The sequence below is a fragment of the Elgaria multicarinata genome, chromosome 10, assembly GCF_023053635.1.
Source record: "Elgaria multicarinata webbii isolate HBS135686 ecotype San Diego chromosome 10, rElgMul1.1.pri, whole genome shotgun sequence".
NCBI classification, from domain to species: domain Eukaryota; kingdom Metazoa; phylum Chordata; class Lepidosauria; order Squamata; family Anguidae; genus Elgaria; species Elgaria multicarinata.
Window position 1 is genome coordinate 69916380 of NC_086180.1, and position 25196 is coordinate 69941575.

Sequence of the window (25196 nt, forward strand, 5' to 3'; positions counted from 1 at the left end):
CCAAAGCACCTATCTCTTTTCTACCTCGCGTTTAGAAGGGACACATTTCCCTCTCCTAAGTATCAGCGGCGCTGGAGCCTGGTGCAATCCAATCATCTAAGCAAGAAAGACAAAAACTAAGCAACCAAACTTCAGCCAAGTTGCAGGTAAGCAAATGGCAAACCCATCCTCCTGCTTCCAGTAATTTCAATAGATTTTAATGAAATAGATTTCAACCTGCGGCCAGAGGCGTGGCTGGCAGGGCAACTGCAGAAGAGATGGGTGCAGGAGGACTGTGTTGACGGGTACGGCTGCCTCTGTGGCTTTCCATGCATTCTGTTGTGTGTGGGGTATGTGTGTGTGTGCGGGGGGTGGGGTCGCCTTTGCTCCCCAAAGCAACACCACCCCTTGGCCAGCAACTAAGGGGCTTAGAGTCTCTTGCTTCATGTAGGGTGACCATATGAAAAGGAGGACAGGGCTCCTGTATCTTTAACAGTTGCATAGAAAAGGGAATTTCAGCAGGTGTCATTTGTATGCATATCACACCTGGTGAAATTTCCTCTTCATCACAAAGTTGCAGGAGCTATACTGCAACTGTACTGTGCCCAGTTACAAAAGAGGGGCAGGGCACCTGCAGCTTTAGCTGTTGTGATTAAGAGGAAATTTCCTTCAGGTTCTCCATATGTACAAATGACACCTACTGAAATTCCTTTTTCAATACCTGTTAGAGACACAGGAGCCCTGTCCTCCTTTTCATATGGTCACCCTAGCTTCATGCCCACTACTATCACTGCCTCAGCCTGACATTTCAATAAATTCAGCAGCGAAACGCGGAAGGCTCCACAGGGTGGCTTTGCTTAGGGTAGGGTGGGGTGGGGGGGGTGGCGGTAGTAGTGCTACTGCTGGGCCTTCGCCCCCAGCCGAGCCGAGCCGAGCCGGTACCTTTAGTTTCGGGGAAGCTCTGCCCTCGCGCGCCCGGCGGCGGTTTGCCTTCCTCCGCCTGCCTCTCTTCCATTGAGCGGGCGTTTGAAGCTCTCCCGCGGGAAATCCCAACCACCTTTCGTTTCACCCCAGCAGATTCCACACCCGTCCGCGCCCCGCTGCAAACCCCACCTCCTTTCGCTCCAAGGTCCTCGCAAACGCGGTGCTCTCTTCTGCCGAAGGCCGCCTTCCTCCAAAAAAAGACAATCCTTCCGAGACCGTTAAACCGGTCGGGGTCGCCGGCGAATCTGCCGAGGCGAATCCGTCGGCGAATTCCACGCTCTGCAAGAACCAAAACGCCACTTCCGGTAACAACATATAAGCGGCGGCAGCTGCAGCAGCAGCGATCCCAAACGTCAAGATCCAGGCGCGTGTGTGTGTGTATGTGTGGCAGAGGTGACGACTCATGTTTTTGCGCAGGAACCCGGAAGCCCATTGGCAGGCTGGTTTCCTCCACCGGCTGCGCGAGGCTGCCTGACACGCTTCCCTCCGGCTTATAAGGCTCGCGCACCCGACTCCAGCCCGACTCGTCGCGGCGGCGGTTGGGACCAGAGCTCGCACAGGTGAGGTGAGTTTTAGACGCGCGCCCCCCTCGCAGAATGGAGCGGCAGGGGCTTGGACCAATTGTTGGCCTCGGCTGGTGTGCAGGTCGTCTTCGAGGCCAATCGCAAAGCGAGGGTGGGACTTGTTGATGCTCCTCTCTCTTCCCCCCCCCCGTTCCCCCTCACCCGCGCTGAGAGAATTATAGTGTAGTTGGGATCATCTCCAAGTGGGCTTTTGCGGATGAGAAGTCTCGACCTACTTATGCCCGCTCGCTTTTAAGCCCCGCTAGGCATTTAATGTGGAAGCGTCTCTCCATTACACAAACTGGCTCTTCCCGTAAGCCTTAAGGGAGCCACATGCTTGAAGTCCCACTTGGAGTGGTTCCATGTGGGAGTGGAGTGGATTTTCACCAGCTCATCTGATGCATACAGGAAATAAAATAAACCCACAGGCCTGACTGGAACTGGGGAAAGGGAATACAACTTGTATTAAAGTTAACTTAGGGATGTGTCTCTAGCCATAACAATCTGCCTTTCTTCAGTTCAATTTGCTTTACTTTGTGTTAAGGGTCTCGAAATCATTGATAAGTGGAATATGAAGATTTTCAATTTTTTTAAAAAAATACCCTTTAGGGCTTTACTGAAAGGAACCTTGTTATATTAAGGGCACCTTGCCTCAAAAGTACTTTTCAAATACCTCAGAAGTATTTGAAAATACTTTGGCAGTATCTTCAAGTGCCTCTAAAGGTGTAGACAAAAGACAAAACCTCTTATTTCATATCAGTACCTTTGTTTATTTCAGTTATAAAGTACTACTAGATTCCTACTCTACCATAATTATGCCCTTCATGTGGGGCTGTGTGCAAGTCTTTCAACCTGACTGGCATCTCTCCCTGTTCAACCTTTAGGCAGAGCTTCAGAAATCATCTCATTGGCACGATGTTGTCTGTGGACTGTCTATTCCTGCTATGAATGATGGTTTTAATCAATCTTTAACTCACCAATGCATTCATTTGTAGTTTCCAGATGGCCTGATGCATGACATGTCACCTTCCTTGTTCTTTGTCTCTTTGGGTTTGTGCATGCTTGAACCTCTGTGGCCATGTTGTCCATTATGGCAAGTGTTTAGGGAGTGGTCACAATAAAGTGGTACCTGAAATTAATTTCTGGTTTTGCTACCTTGTAGGATCCTGGACAGCCTCTGCCAAAGTAGTCTAGAGTAGGAGTATCAGGCTTGTAAAATCTATTTTGTTTTATACGGGAATCTTGAGATCAACCAAGAGCCAGTACAAAAGAAATACGCTTAGAACAATTTCTGGGCCCAAAATTTATTTCTGAGTACTAAAGCTGAACTAGACATTCCACACACAAATCCACTCATGGTTACAAGTTTTCTTCATTTAGGGTAGGGAATAATTTTGTTACTATTGTTAAACAATTTGGGGTCAAAACACCTTGCCAATCTACTGCAAATCACCCAGTTGTCTGCTGGATCCAGATCTAACTTCTACCCTCTCCTGGTCTAGTGATACCAGTGCCTTAGGCCTCAGCTGGGTAACCCACGGGCTGCATGTAGTCCTCGGTTCTATTTAATACACCTCCAGGTGGCTTCCCCAAGCATCTCCAGGATTTCCCCAAATTTTTGATTGCCTTTGTGTGTCTTGCTTGCATTGTGCTGCTAGCGGCCGGGGATGGACGGACAGACAGACGGGACACCTGAGCAGTTGGGACTCTGCTATTTAAGCATAGAATCATATGAGACTGGCAGCTCTGCCTTTCCTCCACCAGCTCACTTGTTTTCTTTGGAGGCTGCAGAGTCAGGAGCTCTTATGCTGTGGAAGAGAACCAGAAGCAGCAGCAGGAGACCCTCCTTTCAAAGCTAAGCATCGAGCTTTGCCTGCCTGCAGCCAGTCCTTGGTGCTTGATCTGCCCCTAATTTTCCACACACTTCTAGTCTCTTCTGCTTGTTTGCCTGGCTCTCACTTCTTTTTCTCCCTACCCTCACCCAACCTATGTGTCCATTGCTCTCTTGTCTTTTCTGTCTTGTTCTTTCTGTTTGTGTCCATCTGACACATTTTTTCTCTTTTTTTATTCCTCTTCCCCATCTTTCCTGCTCTTCTAACACTCATTCTTTTTATCTCATCTTTTTTATGTGATTTGTTTTTCTCCTTTCTAATTTTTCAGCTTCTTTCTCTTTAGCCCCATTTGTACTGGCAATCCTGTTTATACTCACCTTCCCTTTGTCTTTTCTCCCGTTGTGACACTAACAAAGAGCTTCACCATATTAGAACCTCAAGAAGGGAAAAATGGTTCTGGGTGACCTCTGGGTAAGATATTAAATTATAGTATTAATTAATATTAAGGTTTTGTATCTTTAAAAAAGCAAACTCATGCTTCTGTTGGCCAGTGTAGAATTGGTAGATGCAACATCTACATTTCATGTGTTACTGCTTCTTAATCTTCAGTGTTTGTTTTTCCTTCCCTTTCCATTTGAGAAGGGTAAAGGTGTGGCATGGATGCTGTTTGTCATTGAATTTGTTTATGTATCAATGCTGTGGTACAAGATGGGGTTCTAGTCCTGAACTCTTCTCTTGTACCCTTTCTTTGCTTGTACCCTTTATTTGCCCACTTCTAAGACTTCTACAATACAATTTATTTAATTATTTAAAGCATTTTTACCCTACTTTTGGTTGAGAAGCTTCCAGAGTGGTTTCCAGGACAATGAAAACCAAAAGAGGCCATGTCCTTAGGAACACAAAAGGAAAAAAGGGAAGGGGGAAGAAGGAGAAGGCGGAAAAAAGTAGTTCCAGACACTAATTCTTCAAGATGCAGAGTTCTTATAATGACCAGCCAGGATGGGAACAGTTCAAGGACAGAAGGAGCCAAAGGCAGCTCATCTCTCTGCAGAGCTGGTGGAATGGAGCTGCTTCCCTCTCTCCCTATCATAAGCCTGGTGGAATAGCTGCTGCTAGTTGAACTGATGTCCCATCTATGTTTTTTGTTTAGGCACAGTATCAGGGCTGTGTAGTTGTGTCAGTGGAAGGTGATGACTGATGAACTGTACTTGCACAAGGTTGCTTAGACAAAGGTTCCTTTCCAACTTATGCAGAGTTGACCATGCCTAGCTCTTCATATGATTGAGGTGTTCATAAATAATGCCATGTTGATTTCAGCTTCAACTGGCAGATGTCAGTTATTTTATTAAATTTGTATACCGCCCAGCTGGCAAATGCTCTCGGATTCAGTATGTAGTAGTTTGGCATGCTTTTAGATAGATTTGAGCAATCTTTATGTTTGCACTCCATGAAATGTAATTTAGGCTTGGTTGGGCTGCAATCCTATGCAACGTTACCTGGGAGTAAGCCCCATTGAAAACAATGGAGCATTCTTTTAAGTAGACCTGTATAGAATTGTACTGTTAGTCATTTAATTTTAACTTTTATTTAGCTTCTTTTCAAACTTGCCCAAGGTGATATTTAGAAATTAGACAATAAATGACCTACTAAGTTAAAATAAATAGAACCAGAATCAGCTAAACGACTAAGAAATTGACATAATTATATATTAAATGACTTAAAATAGTGGTGCAAAAACTGCATGTTACAAATGAGTGCTATAATGTTCTTTGGCCAAGCCACAATCCATCCATCCTATATGACTTGAATTTATAATTTGGTATATGTTTTCACATTTCAATAAATCAAATAAATACATTTTGGGTACAGGTGTAGCATGTGTGATATTTTTGGCGCTATTGGAGCCTTCTTCTGTGTCACAGGTAAGATCGGGAATGGGAGCTCCCATTCTAAACTTTAGAATAATGCATAATGTTGCTGTCAGAGAAGTTAAGAGGGAAAGGGTTATGACTTGTTTTGCATGCAACAAAATAACCCATCAGTTAAATAAACTATGGGCTGTCATGCATGATTGGAAAAGAGCAGATTTGCTGCCTGCAGTGCACCTGCCAATTCCACTTTTACTCCACAACCCACAATCAGTTGCAAAGTGTGACATATGAATCCAGATCAGTGGTTTGTTTGGCAGCTAAACAACCCAGCAGTTAATCCAGGGTTTGTCTCATCCTCTTATCACCAACGTAAACAGCATTTGTTTTATTTATTTTCTTTTTATTGTGAATATTAACACAACAGAACAAAAATATATCATGAAAAAGAAAAAAGTGTTACATATATAGAAATACTTTTCATCAGGTATACTATTCATAAAAAAGAGTTATACACAGGTTTCAAGAAAAGCAGACCATATAGCCATGCATTTATCCACTTGCAAGTTGCATCTGTATTACACTAATTCAAATGTTGATAGTGTTGTTAAGTCCTCAATCCATTGTGTTATGGGAGGTGAGCATCTGTCCTTCCAACATGATAATATAAGTCTTTTAGCTGTCATAAGGGCTCTGAAAATCCATTTGCGCTGACCATGTGTTAACTTCCAGGAAGTCGGTAGGTAGTTTAGGAGCAACTACTGGGCATTGCCAAAACATATGAATTAAAGAAGTATTAGGTGTGTTACATCTCCAACAGTTATGTAAGTTAGACAAATCCTTATTGAAAAGACGTTGTGGAGTCCAATAGATCTGAAACAAGATTTTTTTTGCTGAATAAGACGTAGCCTAAGATCAATGGACGCTTCAGATACAGACTCTAAAGCAACTATCCATTGATTAGGCAAAATAGGACACTCCAATTCTCTGTTCCAATCCTGTCTTAAACCAGGGGTGTCATATTTATTTCCTACTACTAAATGCTGGGTCATGGGTAGATGTGTCTGTTCAGCTGTTATAAGTATTTCTAACAATAATGGAGGCTCTGAAGCTGTAAAAGCAACTGGACCAAACCTGGATTCCAGGAAATGTTACAATTGCAAGTATTGCCATTCAGCAGTAGTAGATAAATTATAATTCACACATAAATCAGAAAATGACAAAAACTTGTTGGCTGGACCTATTAATTGATCCAAAGTCAAAATCATCCGTTGAAGAGTGTCTTGAAAGTTGGATGGCATTGGAGATGGGGACTTTTTAAAGCAAAACTGCATAAATCTACACTTAAAAAAAAACAACTTTTTTTTTTTGGCTATGTGGTATTTTTGATAGGCAATGGAGTTTTACCCAATGTATTCTAATTGTGAGTTTCTGCTTTTTCCATTTTGGGATTACTGGAAAGCTAAAAATAACTGGTAGGGAAAAATGCAGAGATAAATCTTTGGACATGCTGCAGACTATCAGTTTATAGTTTCATAGCAATCATTGGCTGACTAGTGGCTATATGTGTCAATCTGTTTTTATCTGTGTGCCTGTTCAGTTTGTACTTAATATAAAGTAGGACAGAATCTATTTTTAGTATCACTGTTAACATGTTTCAATCCTTTAAAGTGCTTTTTTATTAGAGCCTCTTGTCATATTCAGTAACCATTTCAGAAACCTTAGTTTTTAATCTTCATTTTACCTTTTACAGTTTGATCCTATGCATATTCAGTGACGCTTTCTCTAAAGTAAGTATGCATAGGATTATAGTGTTATACTCCTAGTTTCCCTTACAAAACATTATATATGATGATACTGACTGTTGGGAAAAGTGACCCTTAATAGCGGCTTCTAAGCTCCGCATTCCTCTAAAATCTAATCCTGAACACTTCCCAAAAGCAGCGCATAAGCTTTTATTTCGGCAGGCCGGTAATAATTAGTGAGATACATGTGGCATTTATCTTCTGTATATTTCTGCTTGCATTTTAGTAGGTTCTTGCCACCTAAATTTAGCAAGAGAGAATTGATTTATAAATAAAACATGATTTTTTTCTTCTGTTTAAAGCATGTTATAAAATCCTTTTGAACGCTACTGATTGAGTGCAGAAAAAAGTGGCATAGTTACTAACTCTGAAAAAGAGAAGCTTTTGTTCCATTAATAGTTGATACAAAAGCGTCTTTTGTTTCTAGACCACATATAGCATGTGATCTGGTTTTGCAGAGGATCAGCAGTCTCACAAAAATAAGTCAAAACACATTTGAATTATTAATTTCTCAAAGTACCATGGATAATAGTAAAGAACTTCACCAACTGAAATACCCAAACTTAAACCAGTTTAGTCCTATACTCAAAACCTGTTTAATAGAAGTGACAGGAAAGTGTTTTGGATATGGTGGTGATGCAAAGTTGATGATACAAAGGAACAGAAGACACAAGTTTCTCATGTGGTCTATTCATTCACATCTCCATTGTCTGAAAAAGACCTTTTGTATCTCTTCCCCTAAGAATTGAACAAGTTGTCTCTACTGTCTTCAGTGTTGCTTCATATTTGATTTTTTTTAATATTGAAATCTAAAGGATATAAACTGTGCTCTATATAGTTAGCAGTGGTTGCAATGAGTGTTTCGTCTATAAAGTCCTAGTTGGATCACCTGTTTACCTTAAGGTGTGTCTGCCTCTATTGGTGCTTATGCATATGTTTATGAAAATTATTAGAACAGTATTACAATTACATCAAAGTTCCATGATTGAAATTGGCTGGTTTGATCTGGGATGGGCAATATAAGGCTTTCAGCCTCATTAAGCCCTCAAGGCTTCACTCTTTCCTGACACATGCAGTCTGTACGACAAATGTGAGTTCATTTGCTGGTTGACCAGCAAATAAATTCAGGATTGCACTCTTGGGATTGGAAGACAAGGTCTTGGTGGGCCATATAATATAGTTTGTGAACTTCTGATTACTCCTATGCTACATTATTGGGCATCTTACTTTTTCTGTGGTGTTGATCATTTTTATATATCTAAATAAAGCTGATAGACTTGGATTATAATAACTGATTTGTCAAATACTACTTTTGTCATCTTAACATACACACATTTTAAACAATATTTTTTAATTGTCTAGGTCTGCATAGGTTGCAAGTTAGAACGGATCACTGGATTGGAGTTCTGGGATTGAATTTAGAAGGTCTGACTTGCCTGCACATGCCTCACTAAAATGATCGGATTTTATGATGAGGAACTCTGAGCTTACACAGCTTTCCTTCTCGTTTTTAGTAAATACAAGCTATTATTGAAATACTTACTGTAGGTGCCTAATTTACAAGGTGGCTGAACTAGACTTCAGGGAGGATGTTGTTTTTAATTGCATTCTGCAACAGAAGCCACGGGCAGGAATTATATATATAAGTCACACAAGTCTGCATCTGGACTCCTGGTTTTTTTAAAACTTTTTTTTTAAAAAAACTAAGTTGATGTTTGGAGTTCTTTACAAAATGTTTGTGCTGCAGTTATGACTTGCGTTGTCTCTTCTAACTCATAAGCACCAGCAGTGCAAAAATGAAATGGCTGTTTATCCCGAAATGTTGGAAATAGATCTTTAGGGTGCACAGCTAGGCTAAGGCTACTTAAATTCCATTGAAATCAACAGGATTTAAGCAACCTAGTTATATACAAAATTGCATGCTAGTGTGTATTGCATGACTCCATTCCCAGTGCAGTTTGTTTATATAAGCAATGTCATTGCTCCCTTTCTTGTATATAGTGCCAGAGAGAAAATCAGATTCCTAAACAGCAGCTTAGAAATAGCCACCAGAGCAAAAAGAATATTTTGGCAAAAAGTGTATTTGGAAATAATTGTCTCCTCTGAAAGTGCTTCTCAAACCACACACACACACACACGGTGCTATTTCCTTCCACTGCTATCCCCTTGCACCTTATGAGGTGCCACTGATCTTGGTAGGAGCTGCTGCTGGAAAGGGGAGCTGGAAACCACTATTAGAAGACCCTAACATCACCTGCAGTATTTTATTCTAGCCCATAGAAGAGAAAGAATGAGGGTGGGAATATGGTGTGGGCAGAGGGATTAAGCAGGTGTGTGTGTATGTATATGTATGTGCCTGCCTGCATGCAGATCAGCTTACTGTGACACAGGAGCAAGCATGTATAGGATCTTTCACCAGGTCGTTTCAATAAAGATTTTCCAGTTTTCTCAAACACCTCTGGTTAAAAGTGTGTATGGATATACATGCACACACTCTTTGTGTTAATACGCATAATAACAAATGTCCAATAGTTTTATTTATATACTAGGAACTCACAAATTTAAAATACCCTGTCTTATAATAAACTTGGAAGAGAGAAACATATTTCATACAAGGTCACATAGAAGTGTTCTTGGTGTCTGCCCTCAGCCTGTTAAATTTTCTTCCCCAGAGGCTTACCAAAATGCAAGTCTGAGTGTTTTCAAGAAGAATTGCAAGACTTTAGTGTTGTTTGCTTACATTGGCATTTTATGGCTTGCAGATGTGTCAAAAGTTAAGGTACCATAATTGATTTCTCAGTGTAGAGGGATGAGAAATTTTCTTTCTGATTTCTTGATATCAAGATCTGATTTCTAGACCACCTGGTGCCTGAGATTTTTTCAACTTTATTGTCCGCCTTTAGCAATAGCAGTTTCTTTACAGAACACATTACTTGGGAAAATACTTCTCATCTGCTGAACTAGTTATAGGACTAGGAAGATTCCATCACATCAGCAACAAGGCTATTTATCAATTTCCAGAGGGAAAATCATGTTAACCTATTGTAGAAAAAACAACCAAGCATCTTGTGGGACCTTAAAAAACGAACACATATTATGGTATAAGTGGCCCATGAAAGCTTGAGCCATAACTATTACATTTATAGTAACTCTTTAAGGTGCAACAGAAAAAATGTTTGTACTACATAAGCATCTCTGAGCTGTGCCAAGCTGACACGTGAACCTGTCACATTTTCTGTAGGTCAGGTTCTAGTAATATCAGACTTTAGATCAGGAGTGGTTTTTGAAAATAGGAAGCCTTTTTTGAAACAATCTGCTGAGGTTTTTCTAGATTAGCTACTTCTGACTTTGTGATTTATTTATTATTAAATGCTTGTAGAAAAGCTATTTGTTTCTTTTTCAATTGCTGTTCACACTTACATAACTGAGACTGTTTACAAGACTTTTTCTGCAATTGCGTGGATAGAGTGGTCAAAATTTGCAATTTGCAGCGGCTTAAGTGTACACAGAAAACAAAATAGTTAAGATATCCTGCCCAGCATTTTTGAAATTGTGTGCCCCATCCCTAACATATATTTTCTGTCATTATCTGGAATTGCTTCATGTCACGAAGGTTTGTTTTTGTGATTCAGGGATTGTATTCACAATTGTATCACAGCATTAGATGAAGTATTAAAGGCGTATCTGCTTCCTGGGGATTTTTGGGATTGGTAAGAGCCATGTTGGATCAGACCAAGGGTCCATGTAGTCAAGCACTCTGGTCACATAATAGCCAACCAGCTGTTAACCAGGGACCCACAAGCAGGACATGGTGCAATAGCACCTTCCCACCCATGTTCCCCAGCAACTGGTGAATATAGGCTTCCTGTCTCTGATACTGGAGGTAGCACATAGCATCACAGCTAGTAGCCATTGATAGTCCTCGCCTCCAGAAATTTATCCAACCTCCTTTTAAAGCCATCCAAATTGGTGGCCATCTCCACATCTTGTGGTAGTGAATTCCTTTTACCTTTCCTGAATCTTCCACCAATCAACTTCATGGGATAACCCCAGGTTCTGGTATTATGGGAGAGGGAGTAAAATGTCTCCATCTCCATGTTCTCCACGCTATGCAGAACTTGGTATACCTCTATCAGGTCTCCTCCTTAGCCTCCTTTTTTCCAAGCTAAACAATCCCAGCTGTTGTTACCTTCCCTCATAGAGAAGATGCTGCAATCCCTTGATCATGTTAGTTGCCCTTTTCTGCACTTTTTCCAGCTCTCTCTCTCTCTCTCTCTCTCTCTCTCTCTCTCTCTGTGTGTGTGTGTGTGTGTGTGTGTGTGTGTGTGTGTGTGGTGACCAGAACTGTACACAGTAGTGTGGTTGCACCATAGATTTCTATAAAGGCAGTATGATACTAGCAGTTTTATTCTCAATTCCTTTTCTAATAATGCCTAACAGGGAGTTTGCCTTCTTTACAGTGGCCATGCACTGGGTTGACATTTTCATCGAGCTGTCCACCACAATCCCAAGATCTCTTTCTTGGTTGGTAACCAACTATCAAACTCCTGGATAGTCCTCATTGTTTTCTAATAGTTCCCTCCTTCCTCAAATTAGTAGATGAACCTTTCTACAACACAATGACTTGGGAGAAATTGATAGCACACTCTGACCAGTGTCTGTAAATATCAGAGTTGTAACGTCAGCTGCCAGTTTGAAGTTCTGTTAAGGATAACTAGCATTGCTTTGAAAAGCTTAAGCTCTGTGGAAATTATGTAAACATTAGTTTTAACAAATACTGAAACAATTCTGAAGAGTTCTGCTGAAATTTCCTCATAACGATATATAACAAACTTTCCTTATAGAGCCATTGTTCATTTCATATTTTTTTTTAAAAAAATCACTTTAATCCTGTGCATTGTTGTGCCTGTTCAACAGGATTTAAGTTAATTGACTGCAGCCTTTATTTTCTTGCTCTTGCAAATATGACTATGAAATAGATATACATATATGTAATGAATTTGTTTGAATTCCCCCCCCCCCCCAGGTTTACAACCTGCAGGCTTGCAGATGGGTCAAGGGCTGTGGAGAGTGGCCAGGAACCAGCAGCTGCAACACCAGGGATACACAGGGCAAAGCTATCTTTCCAGAGAACATGGTAGACAGATAGCTGCTAATAATGTTTCAAACACGAATCATCGGAAACATGCCCAAGGAAGCATTGACATTTACCATCTGTTGAAAACTCGGAAATCAAAAGAACAAGAAGGGTTCATCAACCTGGAAATGTTGCCTCCTGAACTTAGCTTTACCATTCTGTCCTACCTGAATGCAACAGACCTCTGCCTGGCTTCATGTGTTTGGCAGGATCTTGCTAATGATGAGCTTCTGTGGCAAGGGTAAGTTAATGAGAGGTCATGAACACAGGCTACAACAGGCAATGAGTTCCGGGATTTCTTGTCCACACCACTTGCTTCCTTATACAAAACATCAGAAGTGAAAAATTGCTGGGTAATTATAATTAACATTAGTCAACTTTTTTTTTCTTTGAAAATGTGGACTTAAACTTGATAATGAGAGCAGAGAAAAATAAAAATTCAGAAGCAGTTATGTTATATTTTAAAACCTGATGTTACAAAAGGAATGTTTCTAGTTATACAGAGGCATTTCTAGGATGTTTAGTGTTTCTGCAGGTGATTTCCACTATTATGGAAGCTATTAAAGCTCTATTAATAAGCTAGGTACATAATGGTCTAAAGGAGTGACAGCTAAATGTTTGCTTAGGACGCTCTGAATAGTGGCTCATTAAGGCTACCTCTAGAGCTGCAATTCAGCTTAGCAATCATGACTGTAATGCCTTTGCTCAATAAAACTGAGAGCTAGCCCTGGTCTACATAAGGTTTGCTGAATGCTGTTAGTGCAAATGTTTTGCAGATCAGCACTTGGGACTATAAAGTTATCATTCCAACTGTAAAAAGCCCCCCCCTTTTTTTTTTTTTTTTTTTTGTATAGAGAACAGCACAAACCAGTAATATTTAGAAGCAGAAAACCAGTTGGCTTCATCGTCATTATACTCACAAATTGCTGGTTGTGTCACTGGAACTTGATTTGGTGTTAAAAAGGAAGGGAGACGAAGGAAATTATTTTTGCATGTACAGCTTTCAAATACTCTATGGATGTGCATTATCATATTTGCACAGAGCAAATTAAAAGCCTGAAAAAGCCTTTAGAGGATAAAAGGAAGGAGTTCAGCCACACAATTGGAATTGCTTCTGTTTTTCTCCATGGGATTTATTACAGTTAACTTCATAGCATAAATTGGGCTTGACAGTGAGGTCAAAATTTTGTTTAAAATGTATTTGACATGTTGATTGGTTGGCAAAATAAGCACTCATTGGTATCAATCAGTAAGAGATTACTTTGTTCAAATAAAATGGTTGTGCTGATGTTATTAAATTGCTGAGAGGCGCACCTTCTGGCAGATGTCCTCATATGCCATGATGCAAGGGCGTTGCTTTAGAATCTGTAACTTGCACCTTATAATATAATTTAACAAAATGTTAAAATTGTTTTACTATGAAGAATAATTTTCAATGATTTTCCCTCCAATTTTACTGCAAATGCAATAATTTAGAGTGCATAGAAAATAACTACAGTAATTGTGGAGCACAATTTATTTGTAGAAGCCCCTCAAATTTGAATGGGAATATATACAAACATCTTGCACAGCTCCTATTACTTTTAGCAGCGTTTGTGCTGAGATGTTCTCAGTGGGTGACTCACTGGACTTAACAGAATTCTGGAACTAACAGTGCTACCCTATGCATGTCAAAGGCAAAAAGGGGGAAAGCCCTCAGGGAAGATCACCAAAAAAGGAGGGAAGACCTTTTTTTGGTACACTTTGCATGCCTACGTAGAAGTAAACCCAACTGAGTTCATTGAGACTTACTCCCAGGTAAGCATGTATAGGCTTGCTGCCTGAAGTACAAATTCTAGGTTTAGGTATTCTGCACTGAATAAATACACAGTTTTGTTGAAGGGTAGAGGGTAATAGGTTGTAGGTAATGTATGAAGCATCCCAGGTGACATGTGCATAAAACCACATCCTAGATCACATTCCTTCTCTGTGGAATGATTATTCTCTTGAATAAAAGCTGCTCTCTCCTAATGCGTCATAGGTTTATTATTTTTAAAGTTACAGGTTAGGGTCAACTGACGTTTACATTTACTTACCCAGTCCGTATCTAAAATATTAATGAGACTCTTAGGATGAGAAGGCAAGTATTCGATAGCACCATTCATTAAGCCCCTTACCCAACAAAGGCAATATGGTTGTTCTACTCCTAACTGCAGAATTGGTTCCAGATGGCAGCATGTAGAGCGGGCAGCATTGACCCCATGGCATTGGTCCTGTGGGATTCTGTAGTGCTCCATCTTATTCCTCCATGTTTTCTAACATGCATATGAAGCTGCTGGGAGAGTTCAACAGGGGATCATAGGTATGCTGATGATACCTAGCTCTAATTCTCTGTGACATTGAGACAGATGAGACTGTGAAGGTGCTGAATTGGTGCAGAGATGGGCTGGATGATGGCCAATAAACTAAAATTGAATCCTGACAAGATAAAGGCACTGTGATTCTTCAGTCCAGGAAATTGGTGTTTCAGCACTTTGAAAGGAGTTTGACGGTAACTCCTAAATCCAAGCCTTAGTTTCACAGAGTGCCAGCTTTGGCTGATTGGCCAGCTGCAGTATTTAATTAATTACTTATTATTGCATTTATATCCCGCCTTTTCTCCTGCAAGGAACCCAAGGTGGTGTACATAATCCTCCTCCTCTCCACTTTATCCTCACAACAACAACCCTGTCAGGTGGGTTGGGCTGAGAGTCTGTGACTGGTCCAAAGTCACCCAGTGGGTTTCCATGGCTGAGTGCAGACTAGAACCCGGATCTCCGAACTCCCAATCTGACACTCTAGCCACTACACCACACTGGCAGTCTTTCTGGACAGGGGTATTCCTGCAGTAGTAATCCACGCTCTACTAACTTCCTGGTTGGGAACTCCATGCAGCTACCCTTAAGGACAACTCAGAAACTTCAATTGGTTGGATTTTGGCTGGTAAGGCCAACTTCATACATATTATGTCAACTTTGAAAGAACTTCATTGGCAGCCTATTTGCTTTTGCGCTCAATTCAGTGTGTTGGTACTAACCTTTAATGCCCTAAATGGCCAAATCTTCCCATATCCCATGTGCTTAAAGATGAAATGCCTTGGCGTTTCTCCAGATGTACCTTTATTGGGGGTATGTTATGCAACAACAAAGGGAATAGGTTTCTCAGCACAGGCACTCCAGCAATATCCTCCCTAAAGAGACTTGCTGGTACCTATATTGCAATCCTTTTCGTACACCCAGGCATTTTAATTTGTTGTAAACTGTTGAATTGTTAATGATTTTATCTGTTGTTCTATTGTAATGTGATATAACTGATTTTTATGCCACCCTAAACTCCTAATGGGTTGAAGAGTGGTATATAAATATTTTAAATAAATAACAGTAGTCAGTTTTTAGTTTTGGGGTAAATCCTAGGCACATGAAAGATAACTTACTGTTGGTGAAATCCAACATTACGTGAGCATACTTTTGCAACAGCGCCTTTCCTGTTTCTCCACCCACTGCAGTTCTCCATTCCCCAACACCCCATCTGTTCCAGAAGGTCCTCCAAACCTCTGGAGCAGGTGTTGTGGGCATGCATTGGGCTGCAGGGGAGAGGAGGGATCTTCCCACCTCTCTTCTGCTGACAGAAGCCACTCAGCTATTGGGCAGTATAGAAATGTAATAAATAAATTCTGTCAGTGGGAGGGATTAATTGGAAACAACCCACTTGTTTGTATCTCATCAACTATTTACTCTATAGAAATCCCATCAAAGTATTGGAGTAACTTGTTTGGGATGAATACATTAAGCAGTACTTTCAAAATATTACTGTAATAATTCATAACAATATTTGGAGAGTTCTTGGAATCCTGATTTTTTAAACTTTCCTACAGCTTTGAATATTGAATAGAACATGGCATTATATATTACATTGAATGTGCTTCTTCTGTGTTTTTTTTAGATTGTGCAAATCCACTTGGGGTCACTGTTCCATATACAATAAGAATCCGCCTCTTGGATTTTCTTTTAGAAAATTGTATATGCAGTTGGATGAAGGCAGTCTCACCTTTAATGCCAATCCTGAAGAGGTAAGTAGAACACTGATGACATTAGCAACTGTTGGCAATAGTTCTGATGCTCTTGTTAATTTTCCAAGTGCTGTGCAGATCCCAAGTTATTGGAGCACAGAAGTGTCTATGTGATGGGAGCAACTGAAGAAAATCCATCACCAGAAGAACAAAAGTGACAACTCTAAGCATACATTTTTGGATGTACGTTCTGTTGCAATCCATTTGTTCTTTTTCCAAGCAAATGTTTTAGAATTGGAACTTAAGAAAGAGAAACTGCATTATATTTACTTCTATTTCTGATTCAAGCTTTGTGGTATAGTACAGAAAGCATGTACAATTGCTAAATGCTAATGAGGTCCATTGTAGTAGAATGTTAGCTTTGATTCTTTGTTCCATTGATTCTTTGTTTTACTTTACAAAAGGACAAAGTTGTCTCTGGTAGCATTTTAATCTGGAAACATTTTTTAAAATGTATTTATTTATTGCATTTCTATACCGCCCAATAGCTGAAGCTCTCTTTGTATAGAGGCTTGATAAAATACCGTATGCATGATGTTTCTGTGTAGCGTTTTTTTATGTCTGTTTAGAGCTCTTAGTTTTTGGATCACGTGCATTTTTTATTATTGCATTTATATCCTGCCTTTTTTCCTCCAAGGAACCCAAGGCAGCATATATAATCCTCCTCTCCATTTTTTTCCTCACAGCAACAACCCTGTGAGGTGGGTTGGGCTGAGAGCCTATGAGTGGCCCAAAGTCACCCAGTGGGTTTCCATGGCCAAGTGGGGACTAGAACCCAGCTCCCCCGACTCCCAGTTCGACACTCTAGGCACTACACCACATTTTCTCATTTCCTGTTTGCTTTTTCTGTCTTGTAAAACTGTTTTGTTATAATAAACGACACTTTACCCTAAAAGATACAGTTTACATCAGCAAGGACCAATAGCAAGTTTGCATCTCTCCATAGGGCCAGGTTGGCACCTATGTCTTGATATAACGAATTTGAGTGGACTAATGCCACTATATTTTATATCTAAATATGTAGTAAAAACAATACAGAGCAGCTAGTTTTGAAAGATCCATGGTGCTTAAATCTCATCTTTGAAATTTGAGAAAGAGCAGACTGACGTATTGTGGACTATTGCAGTGACAGAAGAAAGAGAGGGGCAATAGTAAAAGGACTGAAAGGCAAAAGAAAGCAAAGGCAAAGCCTCAAAATGATCTTTGGATGATTTTATTTGTAGTGTAATATACATTGTCTATTACCGATACTGCATGGAGACATTTCGATATAAATCAAATTACAACAGAATTGCAAGTCTTCATATTAGAGCTGTGTAAGAGAAAAAAATAGCCCAATCTCCCACCCACCGACCCCCATAACTGTCTGTCTGATTCTTCACCTGCTGCAGTACACACAGTGATGTGCTGTCTCATAAAGTAGAGTCCTACACTTGGAAATAAAATAGAGCCACTGAGCTGTGATCCACTTGATATGTGAACCCGTTTGTCTATGAAATAACTGTATGGGCACTCCTGGGCTATTAAATTACTTGTTAGGTGCCACACTGTAGGAACTTCGGCAAATCTGTTCTTGTCAGCACAATGCAAGACACTTCTTGGCTTTTGTATGTTATGGCAAGGACTGCTGAGACTGGGAACAGGTTCCCGAATGAAGGTACAAGCTGTGCCCTTATGTTGGGGCTAATCAATCTATCACCGAAACACCGGATCATGGGATTGAACCATAAAACATAACATTCAGATGTTAGGTTTCATCATTTTAACTGGGGAAAAAAATTGTCCCATCCATTAAGACGTGTAAGTTCAAACTGAGTTTTATAATAATTTAGGATGGGGATGATTGTTATATACCCACATAATCTGGATTATTTCTAGTGTTTGGCGAAAGAAAAGGCTAGATCGATTTAGTAAATATTTCTCTAATACAGAAATAGTAAAAACTAAACAAATAACATTGTGTGACACATGCTGGTCTGTGATTATTCTGAAATATATTAATATTTGGAATGAGTTTTGTGGATTCAACATATGTATGCTGTACATATGCCTACATTTGAACATATAAGTCCCATAGGCCATGCATTTATTTAAATGTGATCTTGTACAAAACAGAACTTGAAAATGTCTGTTTTAAAGTAAAATGAAAGGTTAAATAATTTTGCCTGATATTTCTGCAAGAAGCCAAGCTAGGAAATTAAATATGGTTCCAGAGCAATCTTAAATTTGAAACATTGTGTGATGGTTAAAAAACAGAGGATGTACTTGTTGAAGAAGCATGATTCCTGCTGCTTTAGTACATATAAAATACAATCATAACTACACTAACATATGTTTTAATTGCAAGTGAATTTGATTGAGCATATAGAAATGTAGTTCAGAAGATAGAATTTCTTCATAATTGTTAGAATTTGTTCCATACGAAAAACTCCAGTTGAGCATAAAAAAAGCTAATTTTACATATATAAAACATCTCTTTGTCCAAGGGTGTCAACTACTTCATGTCCAATGGAATACTGGATGATTCACCAAAAGAAATAGCTAAGTTTATCTTCTGCACAAGAACACTAAATTGGAAGAAACTGAGAATCTATCTTGATGAAAGGTAATTTGATTATGAAATGGAGACATTGTATTCCCTCTTATTTAACAGACGTATTGCTTATTAAAACACTGTGGAATACTGAGACATTAGTAATAGTAAAATAAATAACAATTTGGTGATGGCAAAGCTGAGGGTATTTATTTTTATTCTGTTTTCAGCATTTTACCAAAATTTACTTAGTAGTACAAAAATGTGTTAATAAGTATCTTGCAGTGACACCGGTCTAGCATGAAATAGTCAAGATAATTATCCTACTCCTCTATTGTGCATCAAATAGACCCTTCACTTTTCATTTTATTCTTTAGCAAGGAAGAAAAGCCTCAAACTGTTCTTTGTTTATCATAACTCCTGAACTCCTCCACCTTTTCTGAAATTTTCCAACTGATTTTCCTAAGGGCACTTCTGATGTTTGCAGAGTTCAAGCAAATTGCCTACAAAACCACAAGGCGGAGGGTTGAATCTCTTCTAACTACCCACAAATTTTAAAACAGGGAAGGGGAACCTCGGGCCTGCAAGCCTAAGGTGGCCCATGGAGCTTCCCTGGATCACCACACCCCCTTATGACATCACTAGGTCGCCAAACCCACATGCCTTAAATTCTGCTTTGATTGTACAAATCACCAGCTAGCAATCGCTCCTTTCCCTCCTATGTTTTCCTTTAAATGAGATTGTGTTCCTGTGACCCCATTTGAACTCAAGTCATTTCCTGTCAATCAGCACTACCCTGCTGCTGCTCCCATTCCATGTAAAACTCCAAAGTCTTTCTTCAGCTTGATAAGTTCTTCCTTCTTCCAGAAGTACAGAAGGAGGTGGCAGCACGTTGTGGGGACTGAGCTGTAGTAGAGATTTTGCTCGGTCACAGCAAATTCACTGCATTTCTTTCTGTAATTGCTGGAAACAGTTTTGCATAGACCTTGCTGTGTATAAAATTCCACTGTGCTCCATACTGCTTGCTCTGGCCTACATCTGAGTAAGCTCATTGAGAGGGGTCTCCCCTTATACAACTCTCTCTACTTATTTGCCTTAAATTTGACAGGTTTTATCCAATTCCGTTAATTTTTTTAAAAAAGCAATAGCCATTTGTTGATGGGGACATCGGACTCAAGGCAAAGCAGGTCAGGCATGAAATGACCCACTATTCAAAGAGGGTTCTGAATCTAATCTTCTGTGTACACCCCTATTAGGCTCAAAAATAGTCGATTGAATTGGAGTTTATAGGAATCCTGCCTCATATTCAAGTGTCTTAGTGGGCATCTTGTGCAGGTGTATAATAAGTGTGTATAAGAATAAGTGCGTATAAGAATGTATGATCATTCGAAGAGCTGTCCTGTGATTCAAAATATTAAGTCAGAACTAGTGCTTATTTCTTTAGAAGATTTATAAGTTACCTTTCAAAATACAAATTATACAAAACAAATAAAATATATCAACATTAAAATTGGCTGAGGTGGCCCTTTTCCAGCTCTAGCACCTATCAATGAACTTAGTCAGCCTTAAAGGCTATATTCATATATATATAAATACAAAAACCGGTGTTGTGGGTTATCTTTTTCAGATGTCTCTTTGCATGTATCAGGTTGCATTGCAGCTCTGTTTTGTTTCAAAATATTATTCTTATGGCTTTCAAATCTGTAATCTGCCATATACTAAAATGGCACTATATAAATAGTAACTAATTCAAATTTTGCCTGGTGTAGAAAGGCTTTGTTTTGCATTATTTGTATATCTTGATCAGTCACAAAATCTACTTTTTACACAGTATACTACTGAAATATACAGATTTACTGTGGGATGGATCCAGACTAGGGCACATGCAACATGGGTGGTGGAAGCAGACTTCCCTGTCCTTCCAGCTGACTGAAAATGCTACACCCTGCTGAATGGGGTAGGCTCTGGTGCAGGGAGCTGAACAGGAAGTGGGGAATCCCAGAGGGAAGAGGGGGCAAGAAAGTCTGTATCTGCCAGCTCAGATTTACACACCTAAATCTGGATCCAGGCCAAATGCATTTTTGCCATTCTGCATTCATAGGAAATAAACTATTCTGTGTATCAGAACACCTATTAATGTTGCCTTCTTTCAGGTTATTCTGAGATTAGAAGCCCAGTTGACAAGGATCATAATACTACAGCACGGTGCTAGTCAGAACTCTGGTGCTAAATATACATTGAGTTGCATGTTGACCTGTGAACTATTTCTTCTGCTTGAATGGCATGTTCTTGGTGATTCTGCATGGACCTGTGGCCCAATTGGACCCTATCTGGAGAAGAGCCTTATTTTTTCTGTTATTGTTCACCACTCCTGAATCTGTTTAAATTTGGAGCAGTATATAAATGTAAAATAAATAAATAAATAAATGTTCTTCCTTTATTATATAATGATGAAAGCAAGCTTTTTTAAAAAAACACAAAACCTCAAAACCAAATGTTCTATGGTTGTACACTCACCTGTGAAGTACATCACACTGAACCCAGTGGGCCTTCCTTCTGAGTAAACATATGTAGGGTTATGCTGCTATGTGCTTTTTAAAATGTGTTTATTGTATATATGTTTTTAAATCAATTACATTTCAAAAGTCTTTTCTTTTTCCTTTTTTTAAAAAATTAGGCGGGATGTTCTAGATGACCTTGTGACACTACACAACTTCAGAAATCAGTTCTTGCCAAATGCACTAAGAGAGTTTTTCAAACACATTCATGCCCCTGAAGAGCGTGGTGAATATCTTGAGACACTTATTACAAAGTTCTCACACAGATTTTGCACGTGTAACCCTGACTTGATGAGAGAGCTTGGCCTTAGCCCAGGTAAGAAGGGAGAGCACGTATCCATTTGATAGACAGCTTGCAGTGTCACGTTGTAAAAGGTTAAAATTCCTCTCCTAAGGCTTAGTTACTGGCAGCAAGCGCTAAGCTTAAATATGTTGGTGTTTTTGTGGCTCCACCTCCTTTTGATTCCACCTCCTTCATTATTGGAATGTGGTCTCCAAGAGCTTCTTTGAAGTTGAATTTGGCCCTCAGGCTGGATGAAGTTCCCCACCTCTGCTCTAAGCATTCTTAACCACTGTATAACTTCTTGGTATAGAGTGACCAGCAATATTTTATGTATTTTGTTTATTTATAACTCCTCCAAGGAGTTTAAGACTCCGTACATGGTTCTCCCCCTCACAACAATCCATTTTATCCTCACAACAACCCTGTGAGGTTGGTTCAGCTGAGGGATCATTACTGGCCAAAGGTCTCACAGTGGTCTTCTTTTAAAATAATTTTTATTGATTTTTCTATAGTTACAAATAATAACTTATATACATACATAAAAAAACATATTCAATTTTTAACTATACATTATACTTCTTAAACTAACTCACATTAATAAGTGCACCCCAACAACCGGGATCTTATTCTACTTCCTAAAATTGCATTGAATCCTCTGGAGGTGTTCTTCCTCTCCCTTTTACTAATATATATTCTAAGAACAATTTCCATATCTCTTCAAAATGGTTATTTTTTATTATTCCCCTTCTAACTCTAATATTACATGTTAATTTATCATTTATTGCAATAGCTCATATTTCTTTATACCAATCTTCTATATCATAATCCCCTTGAAGCTTCCAATTTCTGGATATCATTAACCTTGCAGCTGTGAACAAGTTTGTTATTAATTCTATTCTCATTTGATTACATTTAAGTTTTCCATACATTGATAACTATGCTACACTTGGTGTTTCTTCTAACTTCATTCCAGTTATTTCGTTTATCTCTTTATACACCATTTTCCATAATTTTTGTACATATTCACAATTCCACCACATATGGATATACGTTCCTTTCTCCTGACATCCTCTCCAACAAAGTATCGAGTTCTCCTTATTAACTAAATTTAATTTTACTGGAGTTAAATATTACCTCCATACTGTCTTATAATAATTTTCTTTTATCCTTACAGACATATTTTTCAACACTCGTTGTTCCCATATCCTCCCCCAGTTCTGTTGCTCTATTCACCCAGTGGTCTTAATGGCCAAGTAGGGATTTGAACATAGGGCTCCCTAGTCCAAGTCTGATGCCACACTGTCACACTACACACATTGATTATTTAAGGCTAGGAAGACCTGTAGTTCCAAGACACTTTGGATATGCAAATTGACTGGTGTCTCTCCTAGTCAGTTTCTTACTGCAGACTGACCAGGAGAATTCTATCAGTGTCCATTAGCTAAAAACAATGTCAATGAACAGAAACAGTATACATTGGATACCCAGATACTAGGGATAAATAAAGGATGGCTGTCTCCATCTCACCCTGCTTGTGAATTTCCCAAGGACATGTGCCCAGTGACTATGCTTAGATGGATTTTCAGCCGGATCCAAGAAAGCAGTTCTTAAGTTTTGGTTTTTTTTTATTTTCTGACTCTTTGTATGTAAATAAAATTTATTTCCAGAATCATACCCTGAAGAATCAAAAAACTTTTAGTGTAAAAAGTTGCTTCACTTTCTTAAATTATAGTCTATTTTATTAAAGCCATGACTCCCCTCTCCTTTTTCTTTTCCTTAGATGCCGTCTACGTACTATGCTACTCTTTGATCCTGCTTTCCATTGATCTTACTAGCCCTCATGTGAAGAATAAAATGTCAAAGAGAGAATTTATCAGAAATACGCGTCGTGCTGCACAGAACATTAGTGAAGATTTTGTTGGGCACCTTTATGACAATATCTACCTTATAGGCCATGTGGCTGCCTAAAAAGCACAATTTGTTAGGACTTAGAATTTATTGTTTAAAAAAGAAATTAGTTACCCGAGGAGTTCTCTTATTTTGTAGATATGGGGGTTATATTAGTGCTGGTCATTCTAACCTCTTTCTGCAATCAAAATGTACGCAAATGACTTTTTTAGCAATTTACCATGGGAACGGAAAAGGATTTTGCAATTCTTTTTTAATTTTTGCTTACGGTTTGCACAAAACATTGCCATTCGTCTGACACATTATCATTTCTGGATGTTAAATTGACATTATGATTTTAAACTGACAAGGTGGTGGACTTGTGCAGTAGATTTGCTTGAAAACGTTAACCAATTCATTTTTTTTAAAACGCCACGTAAAGTGTACATATTTAACTAAAGAGATTTATAACCATAATTATTTTATTGTAAAATATTTTAACTAAAGTTTTTTTTCCTGTTTCTCTCTACTAGGCAATATCTCTTGTATTTATTTCTTTACATTGTGTGGCTGCACTTGTTCATTTTGTTGTGTTTGATAAGAGAATTTAGTGTTACCATGTACAACCAGCAGCTTGGAAGAACTGGGCGTTTGTTTGTCTTTGTGCCTCAATGTTTAGTGCCTAGAAAAAAAAAAATATCCAGCCAGGTCTCAACGGCGGTGGGTGAATTCATAATTGCTGTTGCTGACTAAAAATACAAAAGGTTCCTAATAGTAGAAAATGGAGATTATGCAAGAAGAGAGTTGTGCACTCACATAAATCTCATTAATTTCACTGGGGCTAGAGGAGGAAGCATTCTTGGTGAGTTGGTTCAAGCTGGTGGCCAGGATCCAAAGGGTTCCTTGTGTGAACAGAAGGCATCTCTGTTTGCACAAACCCCCTCCCAACTTCCACCAGATTCTCCTGCTTCATACCCAGTCATTTTGGAAGGGTCCCTGATCCTCAGCTGTGGGGAGGGAGAAGCAGAAAAGCCCCATAGCAGGAGTGGAATTCCATGCTTCTTTCCCCAATATTACTTTCCTCTGGTACTGCTATAGTTTCTCTCAAATCGGTAGTGAGAGCTGCCTGAGCTATAGTTCAGCAGTAACAGTGCAAGCAACAATTTGAGAGGGTACAGCTGAACCACAGTCCTCTGCCAATGGGAAAATACCAATTGTGCTGATGCCAACTCCACCCCTCAATCAGTTATAGCTAGTGTGTCCATTTGTCCACAGAATTCCATCCACTAGGGATGGTGGGGGGCTAGATAAGTCTGTGGAATTGCAACTAGGAGAATGAAATGCCAAGGGGGTGGGGTTCTATACATTTAATGGTGATGAAAGATGGAATTCCAAAAGGTGTAGGATCTTTCATTCCTGCCTAAAAATCTGTACCTGGCGGAATATCCTCTTCTGTAGAAGTATGAAAAATAGATCTGTTCTTTATATTTACTCAACCTGTGTTTGAGTGTGATGAGTGGGTTGGGGCTACTTTAATTTTGGGGAAGAATATAGTTTCTCATACAAAGTTTATAGGAATATGGAAGTATTTTGTGTACCAGACTGTGACCCTCCTGTCCTGTTTAAAACAAACTTAACTAAAGCTAGCTATGAGTTTGGATACAGCACATGGTATACTGT

General features: G+C 39.3%; 1 protein-coding gene across 2 annotated transcripts; it reads left to right on the top strand.

The window, feature by feature from the left end:
* Positions 1–1268: 1268 nt before the first annotated feature.
* Positions 1269–24045, top strand: FBXO8 (F-box protein 8). 2 transcript variants are annotated; one of them, XM_063135536.1, is made up of 6 exons: positions 1269–1528; positions 12058–12409; positions 16129–16255; positions 18742–18860; positions 21466–21662; positions 23410–24045. In XM_063135536.1, the coding sequence occupies exons 2-6, from the start codon at positions 12081–12083 to the stop codon at positions 23595–23597; spliced, it is 960 nt and encodes a 319-aa protein (XP_062991606.1). In that variant the 5' UTR covers positions 1269–1528; positions 12058–12080; the 3' UTR covers positions 23598–24045. The 2 variants fall into 2 exon arrangements, with proteins under 2 accessions (XP_062991606.1, XP_062991607.1); XM_063135537.1 differs by having other exon boundaries at positions 1269–1523.
* Positions 24046–25196: the final 1151 nt, after the last annotated feature.

Bases quoted from the DNA above. Each gene is read 5' to 3' on its own strand.
- FBXO8 (XM_063135536.1), top strand. From the start codon at position 12,081: ATGGGTCAAGGGCTGTGGAGAGTGGCCAGGAACCAGCAGCTGCAACAC. The intron at 16,256-18,741 runs GTAAGTAGAACA...TCTTTGTCCAAG, and splicing joins TTAATGCCAATCCTGAAGAG to GGTGTCAACTACTTCATGTC. The intron at 21,663-23,409 runs GTAAGAAGGGAG...TCTTTTCCTTAG, and splicing joins AGAGCTTGGCCTTAGCCCAG to ATGCCGTCTACGTACTATGC.